The 25,823-nt window shown below is 41.1% G+C and overlaps 1 protein-coding gene across 2 annotated transcripts; it reads left to right on the forward strand.

Moving 5' to 3' along the window:
• The first annotated feature begins 2,889 nt into the window (after positions 1 to 2,889).
• On the forward strand, positions 2,890 to 25,482 carry LOC124283389 (amine oxidase [flavin-containing] B-like). 2 transcript variants are annotated; one of them, XM_046719441.1, is made up of 14 exons: positions 2,890 to 2,912; positions 8,945 to 9,021; positions 9,633 to 9,727; positions 11,239 to 11,376; positions 11,789 to 11,893; positions 12,791 to 12,882; positions 13,384 to 13,525; positions 14,479 to 14,628; positions 14,922 to 15,081; positions 15,491 to 15,635; positions 16,091 to 16,148; positions 16,565 to 16,662; positions 19,890 to 20,001; positions 23,391 to 25,482. In XM_046719441.1, the coding sequence occupies exons 2-14, from the start codon at positions 8,973 to 8,975 to the stop codon at positions 23,583 to 23,585; spliced, it is 1,539 nt and encodes a 512-aa protein (XP_046575397.1). In that variant the 5' UTR covers positions 2,890 to 2,912; positions 8,945 to 8,972; the 3' UTR covers positions 23,586 to 25,482. The 2 variants fall into 2 exon arrangements, with proteins under 2 accessions (XP_046575397.1, XP_046575396.1); XM_046719440.1 differs by lacking the exon at positions 2,890 to 2,912 and adding an exon at positions 8,019 to 8,113.
• The last annotated feature ends 341 nt before the right edge of the window (positions 25,483 to 25,823 follow it).

Raw genomic sequence — 25,823 nt, forward strand, 5'->3', positions numbered from 1 at the left:
TGGGTTGACACATGTCATGGTATCCCAGTTGCGTAGATTGATGTTCATGCTGTTGATCCCTGGATTGTCTGGTCCGCCATATAGCTGGAATATTGCTGAGTGCGGTGTAAAACTAAACTCACTCACTCACTCACTCACTCACTCACTCACTCATGTCAGAATCGGAGTCATCTACTGGCAACAAGTCAAAGGTGTTCGGGCAACAATCACCTGCCATACAAAAAGACATGCCTCTGTACACACTATATTATTCTTTCTGCTGGCATGCTGACTTTTTTGCATTTACACGATGTCAGTTCAACTAATCCACGGGGAGCAGGATCTCTCGACATCAGAATAGGGATAAGCTGACCATCACAAATGCTCCAACCATGGTCAACTGGTGAAGGAATGTTCATGATTGGTTGCAGAGACTGTTCCCAAACATGGAGTTGGTAGTTTACTCGCTCAATGTGATGTTTTAGACTGTTGGATGTTGGTGGGAGGTTTTCATTCAATATCTTGTGTCATCTACAGACATCACTGGATTATTTGGTATATGCATAGAACTCACAAACTGGCCACAAGATGTAATGAGTGTTTCTTGAACATACAGATTGTCACCCAATTGTGTCAATGTTTGTTGGTGATTTTCAGAGAACTTCAGTAAGCCAATTCCCCATGTCGAACGTTCTACACATTCTAAAATGGGACGGAGTGATATGACATGAGTGAGTGAGTGAGTTTAGTTTTACACCGCACTCAGCAATATTCCAGCTATATGGCGGACCAGACAATCCAGGGATCAACAGCATGAACATCAATCTACGCAATTGGGATACGATGACATGTGTCAACCCAGTCAGCGAACCTGACAACCAGATCTTCTATTGAGAATTTATTTTCATGTTTCCTTGTTTCCTCAACAATGAGCCATATGGCTCTGCAGCTCCTTGCCTTTGTGGTTGCTTCACAATATTCTCTTGCCTATAATGACTTAAAGTATTGCTTCTTCTTTCAAATGTTCATTGGATGGGGCCTTTTCTGACACGTCTTCAATTGAAAGGAGTATTGTCTCTCTCTACAGAGATATACTGCATGAAAACTCTTGTGATTGGCAAGCTGTTTTACGTTGTGTCAGAACGTAAACGTTATGGCTGTATGGCTTTGGCATGGTTGGAAAGTTCAATTACTTCTTCAGTGGATACCTTATCAACAATCTTGAAAGGCACTTGTTTCAAGCTGAGGTGACAACATTAATGACAGGCTGTATGCTTCCCCTCAGAGCTTTTTTAAGACCATTTGGCTTTTTCTCAAAGTTCTGTCATGTTTGTACATGAGCGAATGGTTTGCTCTGTTTCTCGATCCATTTAATCCCTGCTCAATCCTATGTTCAAGATGTGCATACTTTTTCTGCAGAGTTAATCCAACATCCTCCTGGATCAGTCATGACTGCAGGAATCATATCAGGTTTTGGCTGAGAAAGTGGGCAACAAGAGATACCTTGAAAGAACCAAAACGAACATTGTGGTCAGGACCTCCACCTGTCAACAAAACTTCAATTGGTTCTTAAAGGAATATCAGACACTGCTTTCTGAAACTCAGCCATGTGTCTCAAAGCTGATGATGCATCAAAGAGAGTGTCCTTCACAGAAACAAACAATTGCCCTTCGTAAATGCTGCCATCAACTTGTTCTGGAACATCACACACAAGGAGCACAAAAGGGGTTAACCTAAATCTGCGAAAGTCATGATCGCGAGCAACTGGTTCTCTCCCTTTGAACATCAGTACCCGTTTACCTCTGCCAAGAGAAGGCAATGGAGAGTCTAGTTCTCCACCATATATTCCGTGTTTGTCATCCATCGCATCTTCCTGGTGTAAGACTGCAAATGTACTTCAATAAAATGTCAAATTTCCCAGTTTAGTTAGGAGCTACAGGGCACCTTCGATTTTTCAGGAATCTGGAATCTGATCCATGTCTCTGAGGAAACGTTCACAGATGGCTCCAATTCTTTCACTTTTTGTATTAAATCTTGTATCGAAACAGCAACCGGCAAGTTTCCATGAATGATGTGCCTTCTGTCATCAGCTACAGGGGAAAGCTCAAGATGTAAAACTCTTTCAACAGCATTCCAGAAAGGTTAAGCCCGTGAAGATCCGGGGAAGAATAGGTCGTCAGCAACCCACGCTTGCCACAAAAGGCGACTATGCTTGTCGTAAGAGGCGACTAACGGGATCGGGTGGTCAGGCTCGCTGACTTGGTTGACACATGTCATCGGTTCCCAATTGCGCAGATCGATGCTCATGCTGTTGATCACTGGATTATCTGTTCCAGACTCGATTATGTACAGACCGCTGCCATATAGCTGGAAGATTGCTGAGTGCGGCGTAAAACTAAACTCACTCACTCACTCCAGAAAGGTTCATACATCTCTGGTCTTCCAACATGTTCCTCTCGAAGATCAGTCACAAGTTGTGGATCATCACACAACAAAGCCTGCTTCATTCTTGCGTCAATGGCTTGACTGACAGTTGTAGGAGACTTGGATGCATCACCTGTCAGGTAGATATACATTTACCCAAACACATATCCTGGAATCTTTGCCCAGTGGGGAAAGTGCCGCTGGAATTTATTCGGCATACTTCTGGTATAATACAAAGGGATTTGCTTTGCCATTTTGTTGCATATAAAAATGGGGATAGCCTTAGCGTACACACAGATAAGTCTTCATCTCTACAAACGAAATTAAAATTTGTCATTCTCATATATGCGTGACTGTGTATTAGGTCTTCAAAACCATCCGCTGTAATCACAAGTATAGAAAATAAACACGTGAACGTAAACATATATGAATATACAGTATGAAATTTTTCCCGCCGTATCCCCCGGATGTTACGTGTATGTTAACAGAGGAAAAGGTTCCAGGTCCAGGTAGGTGTGACTCTCGTCTCTCACTTTGTCATCGACCACACGTATAATATGTCGACATTTCAAGGTCAAAACTTGCATGCACATGTATGATACCATCAGGGTTCTGCCAGTGGTACTTTTACGCTTGTTTATGCGATGTGAATCTTGTAAATAACCTTAGTGTTTTCTGACGGACACACATTCAATACTTTGGTTTTACAACGAGGCTGGGCGTTGGTCATAAACGCAGTGACATAACATTAATTGCTGTGATGACATGTACATAGAAACCGCTCGGCTGTGTCGCCGTGTGTAATAGACCTTAATGGTAGAGATTTTTCCTGCATGACATCATACTGACTGTATTCAGGAGAAAATTCCTGTTGCAAACACATAAAGTGTCCAATAACAGTAAGGTATATTTATCACTTCGTTAGTGGTGTTGTTGAATGTACATAATTAGGGATCTCTCACTTGGGTGAAAAGGGTTAGGGTTAAGCATTGTGTTCTCCCGATAGAGGAGACGATATGCATAGAATGTGCGTGATGTTGAAACAGTGTGTATTGTGCAGTTCAGTAAGGCACAAGGGGATATAGTGAGTGAGTGAGTGAGTGAGTTTAGGTTTATGCCGCACTCAGCAATATTCCACCTATATGGCGGCGGTCTGTAAATAATCGAGTCTGGACCAGACAATCCAGTGGTCAACAGCATGAGCATCGATCTACGCAATTGGGAACCGATGATATGTGTCAACCAGGCCAGCGAGCCTGACCATCCGATCCCGTTAGTCGCCTCTTGCGACAAGCATGGGTTACTGAAGGTTCATTCTACCCCGGACCTTCACGTGTAAGAGATATACAGTGTGGTGGGTGATATTTCTTTACAATATGAAGTAATGGAAATTCTAAGATGTTTTGCTAAAGGATCAAAGGCGCCGACAGTACTTTATCAGGCGATAATCTACACTTTTTGCACTGTCACTGTATCGACGTCACTACGCCGTTCTCGTCTGCCCCCTCGTTATCAAACGTACGGTTGGTTGCCGACGTCACGAGGCGTGTCAGCTGTCATCGCCTGGTACAGTCTTCTACAGTAAACTACTCCGTACACCCCGTTTCTTGGTCGTCAGTTGCTTCACTCGGCTAACATCACTAGTGGAATCATTACGTTTACGTTTTTCGACGGATAAAATGTCTCAGCTTGACTCTCAATTAAACAGCGACACGGCAACGTTCGCAATGTTTACATTCCCACAATGCATCTGATGAATGTCGCGTGACCAGTCGGTGTGAGGCCGGGAAAGCCACATTTCAAAAATAGCTATTGCCGAGAAAGCCACATTTCAATTACATGACTGTAGCCGGTAAAGCCACATTTCCAATAGATTAATTAATTAATGGATTACCGTAACCGGTAAAAGAGTGTACCCATGTATAATATTGTTTTCACATGAAACGAATAATCTTTCTTACTCACAAGCGTGGTGTTTAGCAGGTTGAGCAATACCGGTAAAAGACTGTTCCTACACTCAACGCCAAAAGAAACGTTACCCTCCTACCTTTATGAATTATTTAAAAACTATCAAAGATATGTTAAAAGGTATTAGTTAACAAGAGAGCTCTACAACACAGCTTTTGCAAATCACGAACCAAATTCTCAAACGCATTCATATTTAGGTGAAATTCTTCTTTTTCAGAAGAGTTAAATTGTCCTATTATCGACCGAAATATTCCAATAACAGCGATTTAGATGTCCAAAAGAAACGTTGAAATAAAATTCTGCTTTTGAGACAGAGATTAACCATTTAAAGTCACCATTTTTCAAGTATTAAAGCAAGACAAAACTGTTGTAGAGTGTGTAAAATAATTTTTACAAATTTGTAAAATAATTATTCCTAAGATTTCAGTCTTCTAAAACATTTTCTGCTGATTTGCATTAGTGAAAACAAGTACAACGTGTCTTTGATATTGTGAAAAAGTGTTTAGGAACACCTAAAATGATCTTTGTTAACATTTTGGCTTGCAAAGTAATATATTTCTATTTTCTGTTTACACACAACAATATCATTCGCAAAAACGTAGCAATATTCAAGTAGTATTTGCATCAATACAGAACCATCGATGCTGGTATTGTATCTCTGAGACCAAGCTTCTGAACCAACACCTGAATGACATGATGTTTGGTGATCTTACGCCATTTTATCTGTTTGTACACATGGCAACAAACTAAACCATTATCGTTATTGTTATGTTTTACAGATTAAGATTTGTTATTATTATGTGATAATATTATAATTATGTAAAATACCTATTAGTATATATAATTATAGAAATAAAATCTGTTGTGATCTGAATAAAATTATGAGGAAACATGTCTTGTTTTGTTAAATAGGTTTATCCTCGTTTTGCCACCACCCTGAAAAGGATTAACAGCTACTGTGTTTATACAAGCAAAGGGGTCATGTCAAAATTACTCACAGCAGCGAGTGAACTGAACTCAGGCTTAATGAGCATCCATGATAATGTTAACAGTGTGATAATGAAAACTTGTGAGTAAACACAGTTCACTCAATTTTAACAATGTAATAATCAAGACACTTGCAGTGACAGTTTAACACATAAACAGTGAGATAGTGTTTATAAGTATTGGGAACACCAAACAGCTTCACTGCAAAATGGCAAATGCACTTGTGAATGTCGAGTTCTTTCCCATCAGTCGTGGTGGCCGATTCGGTATCTCACCTCATTGGATTTTAATTGTTTATAACTGTGGAAGTGTTTTTCTGTGTAATAAATTTCTTAATATTCTTATTTTGTACTGTATTAATAGTTCATGTAATTTGTGTAAATGCATTAAAATACTTAAGACGACCCCTGCCACCTTCTAGTGTTCTTCCAATCAACACGCTTCGCCACCCTTAACAATAGGGTGGTGGCAAAACGAGGACACCCCGTTAAATACGGTAACCTGTTTGAATCCCTAAGCATGTTTTGACAGCATATTCGGGACGGTGTATTCCCATACTGCCTACAGGTTAAAACAACATGATAGGATCCAGTGATCAGGAAGTGAAGTTCATGGGAATACACCGACCTGACCTATTCTACTCCTGCTACAATTAACTTGACCAATTACATGGTTAATTAACTGACCTGTTCTGTGGTGTCTTCCCACTCTGCCTACAGAAATTTTAAAAAATGACAAGTGTTTTGGGGGGTTATTCATTCTGAGAATTCTCCGTCTTTACATGGAGACATGGATATATCATGAAAAATTGATAAGTTTTACAGTCTTTTACTGGTTTCACAATTACACACAACTGACAAGGATGTCCATTTCGTTGCCATGGACTCCGGTATGTGATGGGACCCAGATAAAAAGTATTTGAATATTTTTGTTTTGGTGGTATAGTATTCTTCTGTATATGTTATTTATTAAATCTGGTCTTTTTGTTGTAGAGTAATTTTTGAGAGCCTGTATGGAGCTTTAGGAATCCGTAAAAATGCAGATGGTAGTTCTTGTTTGGTCAGATGTTGTTTGCAAGGCCTGAACTATGGCTGCGAGTTCTGCTGTGGAGATACTGGAGTATGCCGGGATATTATACAATTGTTTAAGGCTTTTTGGGGTATGTGAGGTGAGGTGAGGTGAAACTGGGTTTAACGTCGTGCTTGAGAATGTTTCGCTCATATAACGACGTGCATGCGTGTGTGTGTGTATGTGCGACTGCTTGTACTAGCCCAGACTTAAGCTGGTTTTATAGTGCTAGCCCACTGAGATACCAGGCCGCAGTGAAGCATGAATACCCCACTCAGACACATTATACTGACTCCGAGCCGACCAGTCCTTGTTGTACCCAATAATGCCGAGCGCCAAGCAGGGACCAACAAGTACCATATTTTAACGTCTTTTGGTATGACGTCGGGAAACGAACCCGCGACCTTCCGCTCTCCGGGCGGACGCTCTAACCACTACACCACGGATGCGGTACCTTTTTGGGGTATGTAGATACCAAAACCAGTAGTACTCTTCTGATTTCAAGCACATTCTAACAAGTCCCAAATTAATTAGACCAGTCACTAAATATCTCATTCATACAAAATTATACCAAACAATCTAGCAACAAAAACAATAATACCACTTTTTACCATTTTAAAAATTGTTATAAGTATGTATATATGTTCTTTTAACTTTTTAAATCAGTTCTCTCTTTTTATCAAGTTCATTTTTTAACCTTTTATACATTTATCATTATTCACTTAATAAATATGCTTTTAAACATAGGGTTGGTTAAAAAATACAATAACAATAACCATTTACTACACCACATCTATATTATATTCAAAATCTCTAATACTCTTTACCTATTTCATATTTAAACCTTTTTAATTCGGCATCCCATTCAAATTTCCTTAATACTCAGTTGTTTTGGGTTTTTTATTGGGTAGTAACACCACTCTTTCAAAATTTCTCTTTTTTGGTCCCCTCATTTCTTTATAAGTGTACTACCCCGTCGCCGAAATACCTTAGTTGTGCGTGCGACATTAAATAAAGCAAATAACTACTACTACCTTACTCCAAACGACACCCCCCTTCTTCTTTGATAATTGGGGTGTTCCATTATTCTACAGGGCAAAAAATCATTTCCCACGCTGCTTACAATATTTTTGTTGGCAGTTTGGGATGTAGGCAGTTTGGAACTGTAGGCAGTATGGGGCCTAACCACCGGGACAGCTACATTCCAGGTTCACGCAACCATAACTATTGCCGCGTAAGTCACATAAATTTTGGCTATCTGTTTCGGAGGTTCATTCGCATTAAAGCGACTTTTTTAGCGTGTATACACATTGAGTGAATTTCGTTTTCGCCTTCCCGCGGATGCTGTCAGTTCAGTTCAGTTCAGTTCAGTTCAGTTAAGTTCGCCTTCCCAGTTAACATAAACAATGGGCGAGCGAATGTTTGTTCAAGTCCTTCCATGCATGAACAGGCGATGTCGACAACAAAACAACTAGTGCATTTAGATATTTTATTAAATGTTACATGACAAATTGTGCCTTTTTTTCTGGTAAACAATAACAAATTTGTTCACATGTTGTGACGCATCTTCACATATGAAACAGTCATAAGCAAGTTTCAGAGCGTACGATGCCCTTTCAGCATACTCGATGACAGAGACGTGCCCGGTGTCAAGTCTGGTCTTCAAGTCATCCAGTTTTCGCTGAAGGTCTTGATACTTCTTCTTTTTAGGAGGGAGACGTTGTCCAGCGGTGTATTGCACCAAATGCATTTCTGTTGTCTTAGGTTCCTTCATAGGTCTTCAGCAACCCATGCTTGCCACAAAAGGCGACTATGCTTGTAAGAGGCGACTAACGGGATCAGGTGGTCAGGCTCGCTGACCTGGTTGACACATGTCATCGGTTCCCAATTGCGCATAACGATGCTCATGTTGTTGATCACTGGATTGTCTGGTCCAGACTCGATTATTTACAGACCGCCGCCATATAGGTGGAATATTGCTGAGTGCGGCGTAAAATTAAACTCACTCAATCACTCATTATGTGAAAGCAGAGAATTAGGTATGTCTACGTATTTGCAGATGTGGCAGGTTTAAAGGTTATTTTGCATTTCTCTGCATTAGTCAGGAATCATATGCATGTATGCAGAAATATATTAAAACCAGTCATGATATAATCAAATCATGTTAAACTCGTGAAGATCTGAAATATAATTGGTTTCCAGCACCGTGCTTGTTGAATGAAGCGACAAGTGAGGTCAGGTGGTCAGGCGAGCTGGTTGGCAGATGCATACATGTCATCATATCCAAGCAGCGTAGATTGATGCTCATGATATCAGTCACTGGATTGTCTGGTCCAAAATTGATTATTTATAGAAAGGCATCATACTGAGCTGGAAGAACTGCCGAGTGCTGTGTTATATATATCCAGCCAAAAACAAAACACACTTCTTGTTGAAGTGTGAACAATCCTGTTATAATGGCTGATTAACATTGAACAACAGCAATGTCAAAATTATGAATTTTCATCTTCATTTGTAGATTGTCTCAGCATCACGTGCATCTAAAGATGAACGACATTCATGTGGATGTAGCAGTTATTGGTGCTGGTATCAGTGGTGAGGACAACTCAACTTCACTTCTTAAAGTTTCAAATTCTCTCCCATAAACATATTCTAATTGCACTGATTAGTGTCTCGACTGATACAACATGTTATCAAACTGCCAACAATATGGATGCTTACTTATGCTGGTTGTTCTCTCTATCAGTTATTTACAGAACCAAAGCAGGAATGTAATTCTTCGGTGTGAAACAATATTCATTTTAATTGTTTGGAAATATGTACATTTAGGATTAATGTATGAACTTTGTAACATGTGTTGAAATTGCATGTAGGGCTATCTGTAGCGGCAGAGGTAGTTTACAAGATATACATTCTAAATTCACGATAGTTACACCAACAGCTTATACGAGTTGAAGGCACTTAGATGTCGTTAGCATGAGTCTTTAACATTTACTCAGAAATATTAACATGAACTCTTTCAAAATGATTATTGACGATTTCACCTAGAGGTTGTAACAGAATCATGTTTTGGGAGCACCTGCTGTTAACATGATTCCTCTTGTCTCAAACTTTGGTAAGCCTGATATCATATGTTTGATGGTCCCTATTTATCCATATTACCACAGTTGTACTGCATATGTGAACTCTGGTTTTCTTTCTATGAGGACTAAGTGCTGCCTGTTTACTCAAGAAGAGTGGATTGAGTGTTGCTGTCCTCGAAGCCCAGGATCGTGTCGGAGGACGGACCTACACCGTCAAGGTACAAACATTGGTCTACGTTAGTCTTGTCTCACTAGCTCCCTCTTGATCCCCAGTAAGGTGGTCAACCTTTGGTTGTTGGTGGTTTATAGCCTGGTTTTAATTGGTACGAATGCATCTATTGGATCTACTCTCTTCTTATTTTAATTATGGTCAGGTAGGTTTTATTTTAAAAACTGTAATATATATATACTGTCCTTTGTCGACAGATATCTTAAAACGATTACCTTATTTTTATCGCTATATGGCTGTAATATTGCCGACCCGATGTAACATTTTAATTCATTCACTCACTCACTCACTCACTCATTATCTCCCTATCAAAGACATTGTGAGCATATATAATTGCTTTCATTCTTCTATGCATCCGTCAGCTCTGAAATGAACTCCAAGTTATTTAACACATTGAAGTCATTTTCTCTAACAAAGAACAAGTCAAGTTAGCTTTTGTTGTAGTTCCTTGTCAACTTGATTGCTGTTATATTTGCCATCTTACTGACATTATGAGGTTTATGAAGCTAAATTCTGGCATTGATGATCTATGGTGCCTGTAAGATTGGCTCACAGATTTGCAATCTGATCTTGGTCATGTTATATGTTATTTCAGGTAACCTCATTGACTATTTCAAACATATAACATTGTACAAAATTGTCCACAGTAATTATGAAGTATGCCAGATACCACATGCCATACATGTAATGTATCGTGATATTTAGCACAAACTTTGACTTCCTGTACCCCTGTGGCTGCGAATAATGTCAAGGTAGTGATAATGAAACCGTAATTATGACCTGCTTTGTAGCTGTTTATTCCTGTGTGAATATGTAACGTATTGAACAAGCTTTTAGGATATAACTTATGTTACAGTTATGTGTAATAATCTGATGTAACAGTCCAGAAAAAGGTCATTGTGAGCTACAGAATGTATTTTCCTGATCACCTTGTCTGTCCATGACATACATCATTGACTGGCAATGTAAAGGGATATATGTCAGTTTCATTTGACCAGTTGACTGACAGCGATGTCTTCCAGTCTGTGTTGAAATCCAAATTCCTGCTGGTTACTGTAATGATACACATTTGAACCCTGCAGGGGACCGGACATTTAATGATTTATTACAAGGTTGGTGGACTTGTGGATTAAGCTGAGGTGATTAAAAATTTGACACTTCTACATCCTCAAATGTATTTTTGTACATCAATACTTTAAACGCATCCAAAACTACAATTAAGTCGTTTCTGTATGGTCTACCTGGATGTTGCTATATGTTTTGTATGTATCAAACACTTGTTTTACTGACCATCACTGTCATAATTTCAAAAGCCCTGACATTGAATTTACTAACATTGCCAACAAGATGCTTTTATGTGTTCGTATCAGCCGTGTAAATCATTGCCTCTGTGTCAATTACTGACTTTTCATTACAGGTGAAATTCATGGTTAAGGTTCAATCAGGATATATTTTGTATCTGTGATCAATGTTTTATTAAAGTGGATTGTTTTATTGTAGCACCCAACTCATGGCTCTGTAGATGTGGGCGGCGCCTACATTGGACCCACCCAGAACAGAATGTACAGGCTCATCAAGGAACTTGGACTAGAAGTCTACAATGTCAATGAAGAGTACAGGACTGTCCTGTATATTAATGTTAGTGACATATCTTAAATACATTTGTTGGCATTAATTATGACAATCTCTATTTATGAACACATTTAATGATTGGTGCCTTATATCATGACTGAGTGAGTGAGTGTATTTTTACGTCGCAAGTCAGCGAGCCTGACAACCCGATCCCGTTATGAGGTGGCTTGAAGGCAGCACCTTGTCAAAATAACGATTATTAAGATATTCTCAACATTTCTAGCGTTTTAGGACTTAATATTTTAATGAGAGTAACATGACATGTCACCCTGACCTTTGTAAAGAGCCCACCAATTTGTGGACATAATGTAAATTTTGAATTTGCTTGAATTAGAAACACTGTATGGAACTGCTTTAGTGGACAGTCACAAAGATACTTCCTCCATGTTTGTGTCATGTCATGTCTGAATATTTTCAGGGTTCCTGGTCAGCCTATAAAGGAAGAATACCATGTCTGAGAAATCCTTTTAGCTACCTGGATCAAAATAATGCAATCAGAACCATTGACAAAATGGCTGCACAGGTACAGTGCAAAACAATTGCTTGATTATTTTTTTATTTTTTTACAGCTGCCGTCTCAAGAAAAAACGATCTTAAATTTGAAATAATGATAAAAATAGCATCCACGAAACACAAGAATTAGTCAAACATATGAATGAATTGTTGGTTACCACCGACTGTATTGAATCAATAATGTTTGCTGATAAGGAAGTATCATCAAAAGTCTTTTGTGTACAACAGTCAAATGTGTTTTCTTCCTCAAGATAGAGGCTACAGGTGGCCCAGGCTAAGGTGATGTAATCAAATGTGCCGAGTTATGTCCCCTGGGCACTCCAGGAACACAATTATCATGGCCTTGGCATGACAAACAAACACTTCTACTGTTCTACTCTTCCACCCCCAAGTATGTCTACATATATTTCGAAACCTCAAAATATTCTGGATATTTTGAACTGATGTCCGTAACTACCAGTGTCTAACGTGTAAAAACATATCAAATAGTACCTGACTTCTGCAGCAGATTCCATTTTCATTTCATGGCAGACGTTCTACTAAGAGTTACCTGCCCTTGCATTTCCATTCCCATACTCCAAAGGCGAACTAATTTGGGAAAAAGAAGGGTTCCCATAATATCTTATTTAATATCCAACGGAGCAGTTAAGATGTGAGGTGTCTGGAAAAAGAATTGACATGGGTGTGCATCCCTTGCTTCTCTAACTCTCCTCTCAATCAACCAGTGAGCTATATTCATCATCAGGCCGAGGAGCCTTCACTTCTCTCCTGCCACTAAGATACTGGTGTGAGGGTCTTGTAGTATTCCCACTTATGTCATGACCATCAGTAGCTTCTTGTCACCATTTGAAGATCTATGGACATGATAAACGTGACACTGGAATGAACATATTAGTGCTGCTTGCAGGTGCCCCTAGGTGCACCCTGGAAGGCGGCCAAGGCTAAGGAGTGGGATTCAATGACTGTACAGGAGTTCATCGACTCTATTTGCTGGACCAGGTAAAGGAATTGTATTGTATCATAACTGGTGTAATACTGCTAGATGTAAGATGTCATGATGATTTACAGTTATGACGTCACAATGTTAAACCTTTGTCACAATGGTATGAGACCTTGCTTGACTCATAGAAAGCTGAGAGTCATTACTCTGTAGGCAGTTTCTATCGATTTAAATTGGAGAGTAATAAGCAGAATACTAAACTCGCTTCCGTGAAATAGCATTTTGATTATACTCGTGAAAGATTTAGTATCAAACTCGCTTTCCCTCATTTGATACCATATCATTTACTCCAACAATAAAATGGTATTACACGGAAGGCCGTTTAGTATCCTCTATATATCTTTCATCTTGATATAAAAAGCAATTAGAACAGTACAGAACACTGTTAGAACTAGAGAGTAGAGAGTGACTGTTTTTACATATAAGGATGTTTCCTCTTTTTCGGTCTTGCACTTTCATGTCAATAAGGCATGTTTTATTCTATTCCTGGTATATTTCAGGGAAGTGAAACGAATAATGAAGATATTCATCAACACCGTATTTACATCTGAGGACCATCAGTTGTCCCTTCTGTACTTCCTTCAATATATCCACGGTGGGCAGAGTTTCAACAGGGTGTCTCTCATCACTAATGGAGCACAGGTAGAATGTTAATTTCAGTCTCAACTCCACTCACATTCACCTCAATGTCAACGTTATGTAGCACAGGTGGAGTGTTAGTCTCAGTCTGCCCTCCACCCACAGTGACCTCAATGTAGACAGGGTGTCTCTCATCAGTGATGGAGCCAGGTCAAATGTTAATTTCTGTCTGAACTCCACCCACAGTGATCTCAATGTAGACAGGGTGTCTCTCATCAGTGATGGAGCCAGGTCAAATGTTAATTTCTGTCTGAACTCCATCCACAGTGACCTCAATGTAGACAGAGTGTCTTTCATCAGTGATGGAGCCAGGTCAAATGTTAATTTCTGTCTGAACTCCACCCAAAATGACCGCAATGTAGACAGAGTGTCTCTCATCAGTGATGGAGCCTGGTCAAATGTTAATTTCTGTCTGAACTCCACCAACAGTGACCTCAATGTAGACAGGGTGTCTCTCATCAGTGATGGAGCCAGGTCAAATGTTAATTTCTGTCTGAACTCCACCCACAGTGACCTCAATGTAGACAGGGTGTCTCTCATCACTGATGGAGCCAGGCCAAATGTTAATTTCTGTCTGAACTCCACCCGCAGTGACCTCAATGTAGACAGGGTGTCTCTCATCAGTGATGGAGCCAGGTCAAATGTTAATTTCTGTCTGAACTCCACCCACAGTGACCTCAATGTAGACAGGGTGACTCTCATTAGTGATGGATCACAGCTAGAGTGTTAGTCTCAGTCTGCCCTCCATCCAGAGTGACCTCAATGTCATCAGGTTGTCTCTCATCGCTGATGGAGCACACTTTGACTGCTAATCTCAGTCTGCCCTCCGCCCACTGTGGATACAATGTAAACTGGTTGTCTCTCATCAATGATGTAGCACACATTGAATATTAGTCAAAGTCTCCTGAGTCATCCAAGATCTATTGAGCTTAGCCATTGTTTATTTCTTTTCCCAGGAGAAGAAGGTTGTTGGAGGGACCCAGCAGTTGTCTGAGGGGATGAGTGACTGGCTTGGTGCCGATGTTCATCTCAGATCCCCCGTCACCAGCGTCAAACAGGATGATGCAGGAGCAGTTGTCCACACCGTTGATGGGAAAGTCGTCAAGGTTAGTGATTCACACTTGACACACTGGTGATACCTTTATGTGTCACTTCTCTGGATCAATGATTCAAGTAGTATAAAGCTCTACAAACTTCACTATTGATATAGAATGCTACAAAAACACTCACTTGAACTGCTTGAGAAATGTTGATAAAAGTACAATGACAAGGAAATGGGCAAAAAATGCCACTGTAGCTGCATATTTCTGATAGTGATACAAAACCTATCAAAACTTAAATAATTATAAAATACCATACTGGTTCGGGTGACTTAAAGAGTGTAGTCTCTTCACCTCAGTGTACATACGTGATCAGCGCCATGCCACTCACGCTGCTATCCAGAGTGCGCTTCTTCCCTCCGCTACCTGGTCTCAAGGCCCAGTTGATACAGCGAGTCCCCATGGGCTCCGTCATCAAGACTAACTTGTTCTACAGCACCCCGTTCTGGAGAGAGCTAGGTGAGCACTATTCAGGACACATGGAACTGAGAGCTGGTCTGCTGTTTTTGATGACTTTACAGATCTAAATGGCACAGCTGAGATTCTATATATCTAAGTATCACAGCTGAGATTTTAAGTATCTAAATGTCACAGCAATGTTTCGTCATTAGTGATGCATGATGTTACAGATCTAAGTGGCAATGAAGTGTTCCGTCGTCACTGATGAACACTTTACAGATCTAAGTGGCCAAGGGGTGTTTCATCACTAGTACTGTTACAGATCTAAATGGCACAGCAATGCTACATTTCTAATGATGCATAATGTTACAGATCTAAGTGGCACAGTAGTGTTTCATCACTAGTGATGTACAATGTTACAGATCTAAGTGGCATAGCTGTTTCATCACTAGTGATGTATGATTTGCAGATCTGAGTGGAGTAGCTATGAGTGACAATGGGCCATCTGCGACATGTTTTGATGACACAAAGCCAGACGGCTCCCATCCTTCGATCATGGCCTTCATCCTGGCTGACAAGTGTCGCAGCCTCAGTCACCTTACAAAGGAAGAGAGGTGGGTCACTGTTTATGCCCGTCATCCCTATCAAAACAGCCTGCAAATACTCGGATCTGGTCCAAGAAAACCACCAGTTGATAACATGATCAGCATCCATGGCCATCAGTGTGCCATATAAAATTGCCAGTATGTTCACCGTACTTGTGCTACTACTAAAAAACATATTTTGTCTCACACAGATTGTAAAATCCAAAGTTCAACCACTTTGAACATTGTAATATTGGGATAATCATTATTCACAAAACCTGTGACATCTTGACAGATGCCACCAGTGTATGTATACATCAGCCTTTTGTTTGTCTTTTAATCTAAAACCTTTTAGGATGTTTAGAGTGTATGTAATGGTTTCCTTATCAGAAAAATCAGACCTAGACACTCGTTTTTGTTGTTGTTAGAATAGTATTTCAATATATTTTATCATGATATGATACAGGTGTTATACATGGTTTCAGAAAGCAGAAGTTGTGCCAGCAATATGCAGAAACATTCAAATCCAAGAAGTTTTTGGAGGTAAAGGGTTTGATGTTTGTAAATTGCTATAGTCTTTGTGAAATATGGTATTTCTAAAATGTCATTTATGATCTTTATTGTTTACATGGGTAAATTCTAATAAAGTGAAGAACAAACTTTAAAAAAATTATATCTGTAATTTTTTATTTTTGAACCATTTTCACAGCTGCACATGGGCTCCATCATGTTGAGTAGAGATCAAGTCAAGTTTGGTTATACAGAGCAGGTTATAATGACAATGCAAAATGAACAGGTTGTGACATGTCGACCAGAATTTGTAAAACGCGTTGATTCTAGAACTTAACATAGCCGCATGTTTGTTTAAATTGTAATATTGAGTAAGCTAAACATAGTTTAGACTATTTGACATCAAACCTCTTTAGACGTTTCTTATCACTGATACCATACCTCTTCAGCCTGTGGGGTATGTGGAGAAGAACTGGATGGAGGATGAATATTCTGGGGGATGCTACTCAGTCACACTTCCACCCGGGGTACTGACAGAGTATGGAAGGTAAGCTGTGTGACATTACACTAGTTCAGTATTCTGGGAGGTACTACACGGTCATATAGCATAGTGTGGAAGATATAGCCGACTATGTTACTGTCAGAAATAGAAAAAAACTGCCTTTTCGCATTGATATCTACAGTTTACATAGTTAATATTTGGAAGTGTGAAATATCTGTAAAACTAAGTTCGGCCTAACTACATTCTCAGTGGTAGAGAGATAGGAAACGTAGAAAAAGGACTTTAGTGAGGAGAGATTAGTGCAGAAATGAACAATGCTGTTTTTTGTCTAGTCCTAAGCAACTTATTTGGAACAGACCATGGTTTTATGCAAATTAGTGTGCGATGATATTGTATTACAAAGGACACTTTTTAAATGCCCATTTTGAAATTAAGATTACATTTGAAATTAGCTTCATGATAAACGAAAGCTGACGTAAAAAATGATAAATTTAACACTGAAACTATGAAGGATGCAGCTACCACGGAGTCTCACTATCACTATAAAAAAAAACAGGTAGGAGGGGTCGTCTCAAAAGCTAAACCAGGACGGGTGTCACAGATTGTGGTTGGGGTCGGGTTGTGGGATAGAGATATCACCCGAGATAAGATAATCCTTTAGGGGAATTAAGCTGGGAAAGTAAACGGCATGTCATAACAATTTACAAATAACGTCCAGTCCTTTCGATCTTTGGGTGGTCATACCACCTACATATTTTGGGTATGTGGAGAAGAACTGGATGGAGGATGAATATTCTTGGGGGTGCTACTCGGTCACACTTCCACCTGGAGTACTAACACAGTATGGAAGGTAAGCTGTGTGACATCACATTAGTTCAGTATTCTGGGGGATGCTACACGGGCACACTTCCTCCTGGAGTACTAACACAGTAAGGAAGGCAAGTTGTGTGAGATTACACTAATTCAGTATTCTGGGAGATGCTACATGGGCACACATCCTCCTGGAGTACTAACACAGTATGGAAGGTAAGCTACATGACTTGACACTAGTTCAGTATTCTGGGGGATGCTACACGGGCACACTACCTCCTGGAGTACTAGCACAGTATGGAAGGTAAGCTACATAACATCACACTAGTTCAGTATTCTGGGGGATGCTACACGGGCACACTTCCTCCTGGAGTACTAACACAGTATGGAAGGTAAGCTGCGTGACATCACACTAGTTCAGTATTCTGGGGGATGCTACACGGGCACACTTCCACATGGAGTACTGACACAGTAAGGAAGGTAAGCTGTGTAACATCACACTAGTTCAGTATTCTGGGGGATGCTACACGGGCACACTTCCTCCTGGAGTACTAACACAGTATGGAAGGTAAGCTGTATAACATCGAACTAGTTCAGTATTCTGGGGGATGCTACACGGGCACACTTCCACATGGAGTACTGACAGAGTAAGGAAGGTAAGCTGTGTAACATCACACTAGTTCAGTATTCTGGGGTATGCTACACGGGCACACTTCCTCCTGGAGTACTAACACAGTATGGAAGGTAAGCTACATGACATCGAACTAGTTCAGTATTCTGGGGGATGCTACACGGGCACACTTCCTCCTGGAGTACTAACACAGTATGGAAGGTAAGCTACATGACATCGAACTAGTTCAGTATTCTGGGGGATGCTACACGGGCACACTTCCTCCTAGAGTACTAACACAGTATGGAAGGCAAGTTGTGTGAGATTACACTTATTCAGTATTCTGGGAGATGCTACATGGGCACACATCCTCCTGGAGTACTAACACAGTATGGAAGGTAAGCTACATGACTTGACACTAGTTCAGTATTCTGGGGGATGCTACACGGGCACACTTACTCCTGGAGTACTAACACAGTATGGAAGGTAAGCTGCGTGACATCACACTAGTTCAGTATTCGGGGGGATGCTACACGGGCACACTTCCTCCTGGAGTACTAACACAGTATGGAAGGTAAGCTGTATAACATCGAACTAGTTCAGTATTCTGGGGGATGCTACACGGGCACACTTCCACATGGAGTACTGACAGAGTAAGGAAGGTAAGCTACATGACATCGAACTAGTTCAGTATTCTGGGGGATGCTACACGGGCACACTTCCTCCTGGAGTACTAACACAGTATGGAAGGTAAGCTGTATAACATCACACTAGTTCAGTATTCTGGGGGATGCTACACGGGCACACTTCCTCCTGGAGTACTAACACAGTATGGAAGGTAAGCTACATGACATCGAACTAGTTCAGTATTCTCGGGGATGCTACACGGGCACACTTCCACATGGAGTACTAACACAGTATGGAAGGTAAGCTGTGTGACCTCACACTAGTTCAGTATTCTGGGGGATGCTACACGGGCACACTTCCAAATGGAGTACTAACACAGTAAGGAAGGTAAGCTGTGTAACATCACACTAGTTCAGTATTCTGGGGGATGCTACAGGGGCACACTTCCACCTGGAGTACTAACACAGTAAGGAAGGTAAGTTGTGTAACATCACACTAGTTCAGTATTCTGGGGGATGCTACACGGGCACACTTCCACCTGGAGTACTAACACAGTAAGGAAGGTAAGCTGTGTAACATCACACTAGTTCAGTATTCTGGGGGATGCTACAGGGGCACACTTCCACCTGGAGTACTAACACAGTAAGGAAGGTAAGTTGTGTAACATCACACTAGTTCAGTATTGTGGGTATGCTACACGGGCACACTTCCACCCAGAGTACTGACACAGTGTGGAAGGTAAGCTACATGACATCACACTAGTTCAGTATTCTAGGTTCAGCTAGACAACCAACCTTCCCCTGGGGTACTTACACAGTATGGAAGGTACATTGTAGTTTGTAAGAAACTACGCTAGTCCAATATTCAGGTGGAGCTTTGTCTTTACCACTTCCATAGGGGTGGTCACACAGTATGAAAGATTTGTGACTGCAGCAGTTTAGCATTCAGTGGGGAGCTTTATGTTGGCCCTTCCCTTGAGTGCCTGCATAGTGTTGGAGATCTATGACTAATACAGTATTATACAGTATGCAGTATGTAAGTCTTCAGCTTGACATTTGGTACTTGGCATCATGCCGTACACTATTGTGCATAAACCCATTGGCTGCTGAGTCTGATCACATGAGTGGACATTACTTTGTCATGCCACCTGAAGATGATTGTCAGAGTCATTTGTGTTAATTCAGTGGAGACATATTTCATGCATGATGAGAAATGTTTTCTTCAGGGAGATCAGGAAGCCACACCACCGTCTGTATTTTGCTGGGACAGAAACAGCTACAGAATGGATGGGATTCATGGAAGGAGCGATCCAGGCTGGGGAGAGGGCAGCCAGAGAGGTGGGTCACACATGTTGATACTGGGGACACTGGTGTAGAAAGGGGTGGGGGGGGTGGGCATTGGTGTAGACAGGGGGCCACTGGTGTAGACATGGGTGTCACTTGTAGAGACATTGGGTACTCACTTTTTTGACAGTGCCTTTGCCTAGGGGCCTCTGAGCAACGTTGTTGGAAAAGGCGCTATATAAATACTAACTTTATTATTAGTATTATTACTTGTAGAGACATGGGGGGACACTTGTAGAGACATGAGGGGACACTGGTAGAGACATGGGGGACACTTGTAGAGACATGGGGGTCAAATGTGTTGCTATTGTGGACACTTGTACAGACTTGGGGATCACACATATTCATATGGGGGGACAATGGTTTAGACATAGGGTCTAACATGTTGATATTGGGGAAATTGGTATAGACATGGGTTCACGGTTGCACCGGAAGCTGGCAGGGGTAATGGAGGCAAAGAACTATTTGATGTGCCACGAGTGGCGCTTACAATGATATATTGAAATTATTTTACGTGAGTAATTATTAGATATGAGGTTAGAAGTCTGAGAGCACAACCCTGTGAGAAAATGGGTGTGTACCTTTGATGGTAGCGATATTTAATTTTGATATTAAATATATGCTAATATATTAAACATGTGCTGATATCTTGGACAATGGTACAGACATGGGGTCACATGTGTTTATATAGGGGACATTTATAGAGGCATGTCACATGTGCTGATATCTTGGACAATGGTATAGACATGGGGTCACATGTGTTGATATGGGGGACACTGGTATAGATGGAGATGACTGGTGTCGACATGGGGACCACTGGTGTAGACATGGAGATGACTGGTGTCGATATCGGGACCCATGGTGTAGACATGTAGGTGACTGGTGTCGACATGGGGACCACTGTGTAGACATGGAGACCACTGGTGTAGATATGGGGACCACTGGTGTAGATATGGGGACCACTGGTGTAGATATGGAGGTGACTGGTGTAGACAAGGGGCTACTGGTGTCGACATTGGGGCCACTGGTGAAGCCATGGGTTTGGGGGCCACTGGTTTTAGAAACTGGTTTTGGAGTCAAAGGTGTAGACATGGAGTGGGGTGTCAAAGTTGTAGACATGGAGTGGAGGTCACAGGTGTAGACATGAAGTGGGGTGTCACAGGTGAAGACATGAAGTGGAAGGTCACAGGTGTAGACATGGAGCGGGAGGTCAAAGTTGTAGAAATGGAGTTGGGGGTCACAGGTGTAGACATGGAACGGAAGGTCACAGGTGTAGGTATTGAGTGGGAGGTCACAGGCGTAGGCATTGAGTAGTGGTCACAGTTGTAGACATGGAGCGGGAGGTCACAGGCATTGTAGACATGGAGTGGGAGGTCACAGGGTAGTAGGCATTGAGTGGGAGGTCACAGGTGTAGACATGGAGTGGGAGGTCACAGGTGTAGGCAGGAGGTCACAGGTGTAGGCGTGAATGCGTGAGTGAGTGAGTTAAAATTTAATAGTCACATCGGCAATATTTCAACCATATTGTGACTTAAAAAGTTGTTAATTAACAATAAACACAATTACATTATAAAACACCTGTCGACGAAGGACAGTAAAACAACTAAATTATCACAGGAATAAATTTAAGACTAGTAATTAAATCTAAAATATTTTACCCATAAATGACAATACAATATAAAAACCGGCTATAGATTGCCAACAACTGAAGGTAGATCAACATATGCATACTAGGGACCATGGGGACTTACAGTACATTTGCTTCCTGCAATTTTTGCGCTAGCTGGATTTACATCATCCCTTCAGATGTCAGCAATTTAGATACATCTAGCCATACATTAGAATTACACATATTCTACGATTAAAAAAGTGGAAAGTTTAACTTTACCTTGATTGTTTTGGGACTTACGAACCCTCTCAGGAGGACAATAATTGTACAGTACTTTAACCCCCATCGAAGATATAGCCACTAACAATCTTAGTTACTAATTCAAACTTCCAATCATAAAATATTTATGTATTTACAAATCATTCAACAAATTTAATTCGTTTAAAAATGCAATAATTAAATGAGAACTGATACTATTAAAAAGATCCTTCATAGTTCGTGATTTAAAATAGATATCCCTTGTGATAGAATATTCAACACAGTCAAGCACAGGTGTAGGCATTGAGTGGGGGGTCACAGGTGTAGACATGGACTGGGGGGTCACAGGTGTCACAGGTGTAGGCATTGAGTGGGAGGTCACAGGTGTAGACATGGACTGGGGGGTCACAGGTGTAGGCATTGAGTGGGAGGTCACAGGTGCAGGCATTGAGCGGGTTGTCACAGTTGTAGACATGGAGTTGGGGGTCACAGGTGTAGACATGGGTTTGGGAGACACAGTGTAGACATGGGGGTGGGGGGGGGGGCATTGGTGTAGACAGTGGGGGTCACTGGGGGTTACAGGTGTAGACATGGAGTGGAGGGTCACAGTTGTACACATGGACTGGCGGGTAACAGGTGTAAACATGGAGTGGGGGTCACAGGTGTAGACATGGAGCTGGGGGTCACAGGTGTAGACATGGAGTTGGAGGTCACAGGGTAGACATGGGTTTTGGAGCCACAGGTGTAGACATGGACTGGGGGTCACAGGTGTAGACATGGAGTGAGAGGTCACAGGTGTAGACATGGAGTGGGGGTAACAGGTGTAAACATGGAGTGGGGGTCACGGGTGTAGACATGGAGTGGGGGGTCACAGTTGTACACATGGACTGGCGGGTAACAGGTGTAAACATGGAGTGGGGGGTCACAGGTGTAGACATGGAGCTGGGGGGTCAAAGGTGTAGACATGGAGTTGGAGGTCACAGGGGTAGACATGGGTTTTGGAGCCACAGGTGTAGACATGGACTGGGGGGTCACAGGTGTAGACATGGAGTGAGAGGTCACAGGTGTAGACATGGAGTGGGGGGTAACAGGTGTAAACATGGAGTTGGGGTCACAGGTGTAGACATGGAGCTGGGAAGCCACAGGTGTAGACATGGAGTGGGGGGTCACGGGTGTAGACATGGAGTGGGGGGTCACGGGTGTAGACATGGAGTGGGGGGTAACAGGTGTAAACATGGAGCGGGGGGGGGGTCACAGGTACAGACATGGACCTGGGGGTCACAGGTGTAAGCATTGAGTGGGAGGTTACAGGTGTAGGCATTGATTGGAGGTAACAGTTGTAGAACGTGGAGTGGGAGGTCACAGGTATATGGGTGACCCCTGTGTTGTGAATCAATCGTGTAGACGAGTTAGTTACTTTAGCAAATTCAAGGTTAAAACCCAACTTTAGGGATGATAAATGTACATCTGCATTCTTATTAAGTGGTTACTTGAAGACACTGTTTGCTCTTTTCAGGTCTTATTTGCTGAGGGAAAGATTAAAGAATCAGAGATTATGCAAGATGAACCAGAATCAGAGGACTTCCCTGCCAGGCCCCTCCCGACTTCATGGGTAGAGCAGAACATGCCGTCTGTGACTGCCGTGGTTGTCAGTGTAGTGCTGGCTGGCTGTGTTGCTTTTGTGGCAGTCATTTTCCAGATGCTGGGATAGTGCTTTATTTGTTTAAAGCCACGCTAACATGTTATAAGCAAATATTCCAGGTATATGTCAGTGACAGGCAATCCAGTGATTGACATTATGACATTAACTTCGCACTTGGGATACAATGACTTGTGTGGTGGAGGTCGGTTCTAAGAATGATAGACTTAGTGGAGCTTCGGGTGTGATAGGGCTTTCTGGTGGCAGGCAATTAATCCGCAAATAAAATAACACACATTGTTAGATTCAGAGTATTCTAAGAGATTATTGGACCAATTAGCAAATCCAGTTTCATCAGGTGACGTGGACATGGAACAATCTGGAAGTTACTATCACCATTATAGACATACAAATGGAGCATTGGAACATTGCCCTTATTTAGGACTAATTTGATGTAATACGTAAGCTTGGAAACTAAAACAATCTGAAACAACAAAAATGCAACCTGGCACGGGAGAGATAATCGTACAAAAATCGTACAATAATGATTCAGCTGCATTTCTGATACGTAGAACACTCTGGTTCTGAACAAAATTACAAATCTATCTATCTTGTGTTCTATCTCCAAGCGGTTTTTTCGGGGTTTTTTGTTTTGTTTATTGTTAATTTCTTCTGTATTTTTGTTATATTCCAAGTTTTTTTATATTACATGTACACATGTGCACAATTCCAAGGAATATTTGAATATTTGAAAATATTGCTGTTCTAACCTTCAAGATCGATTTCCAATAACTTGAGAAATGACACACACATGACATTTGGTTGGTGCAGTAGTGTTCTTGCAAGTTTTGCGGCCGCTTATGAACATACGATGTTGTCTCGATTGTCAGATGAACATTTGTAAAACATGTCACTAACTTATAAGACAACTTTATCTTAAACACATGCCATCATCCGAGTATTTAATGCCTGTGACGCAATCGTCCGTTTATTCATTGAAGCTTGTGTTAAAACTGTTGCCCGAAAGCATGACGTTTGAATCTCTACACAAAAGGTATTCGGACACTTGACGTAATTTCCATTGACTTACATCTTAATTTACTGTAGCATAAATAATTTTCATGAATTTAACTTTTCTAAGATCCAAGTCAAATTTTGCACATTTGTGAGAAATCATCTTACCTACAATCGCATATTTTCTGTTTAATTTTCCGTTGCTTATTTACCGAATGGCAACAATTTAATCAACATATGTACAGTGCCGTGAACTCCTTAACATTGCGGCCTATGTGATTGTGCATTGCGGAGCCATACGTAAGTTGATAAATGTGATGTCATTAGTTAAATAGTAGTCGAAAAATTATGTGCACAGAGCAGTGATGATTTCAAATTTGCCTATCAAATTTTACAAAGATCCATCCTTAACTCACGTCATGAAAATTATTTATGCTACACTGAAATAACAGGTTAGTCCATGGAAATTACGTCAAGTGTCCGAATACTTTTTGCACGGGTCTGTGTAAATTACCTTGACAGTTCCTTTCAGAAAACCGAAGTTTGCATCTTTCTTCCAAACCGTTAGTGAATATATGATATTTGCTGAAAATAATACGACCTAGGTTAGCGAACGAGCGTTGGACCAAGAACGTAATTTTCCGCAATGCAAGCCCCTATAACTGTTCTAAAAGTCAGTCCCTTCAACAAGCAGACGACCAGTTTTCATACCGCCCTGATCCTTAGCTAGCTCCCGACGCCTTACCTTGAGAGACGGGGCCCAGCATACTCTTGAAACTAAGTGCCATTGTTCATTTTTTTGTTTACAAAAAGACATTTCTTTGGTCAGAGATATTATTTTTCAATATATTTTATGTTTTGTTCTCCAATGACACAAGGTAAATGTGTTGTTGTCCATGTTTGACATATAATGTTGCTTTTCATAATTTCATAATAAAATGGTTGAAAATGGGAACCTGGGTTTTCACATCTATGTTGTTTCTGTGGCTGATTTTTAAGGAAATACCCCAGCACGACCATGTAGTTCTATTCCATGGTATTGAATCTGTCATTTCGTATGCTGGGTTCCAACATACTGATCCTACATACCCAAGTGCATGCACACGTGTAAGTGTGTCTAGTGTTTAGTAGTCAGAACTGATGCTGGTTTATTATCTACACAGCTGAGATACCATACTCACACATGATATGACCAGTTCCCCATGTTGTTTTGTTCCCCTTAATGACAAGGGGAACAACAAGTATCATCTGGTAATGCCTATGGTATGACGCGCCCAAAGATCGAACAACCGAAAT

This window comes from Haliotis rubra, unplaced genomic scaffold (genome assembly GCF_003918875.1).
Source record: "Haliotis rubra isolate DU_JTF1 unplaced genomic scaffold, ASM391887v1 Scf314, whole genome shotgun sequence".
Lineage (NCBI taxonomy): Eukaryota > Metazoa > Mollusca > Gastropoda > Lepetellida > Haliotidae > Haliotis > Haliotis rubra.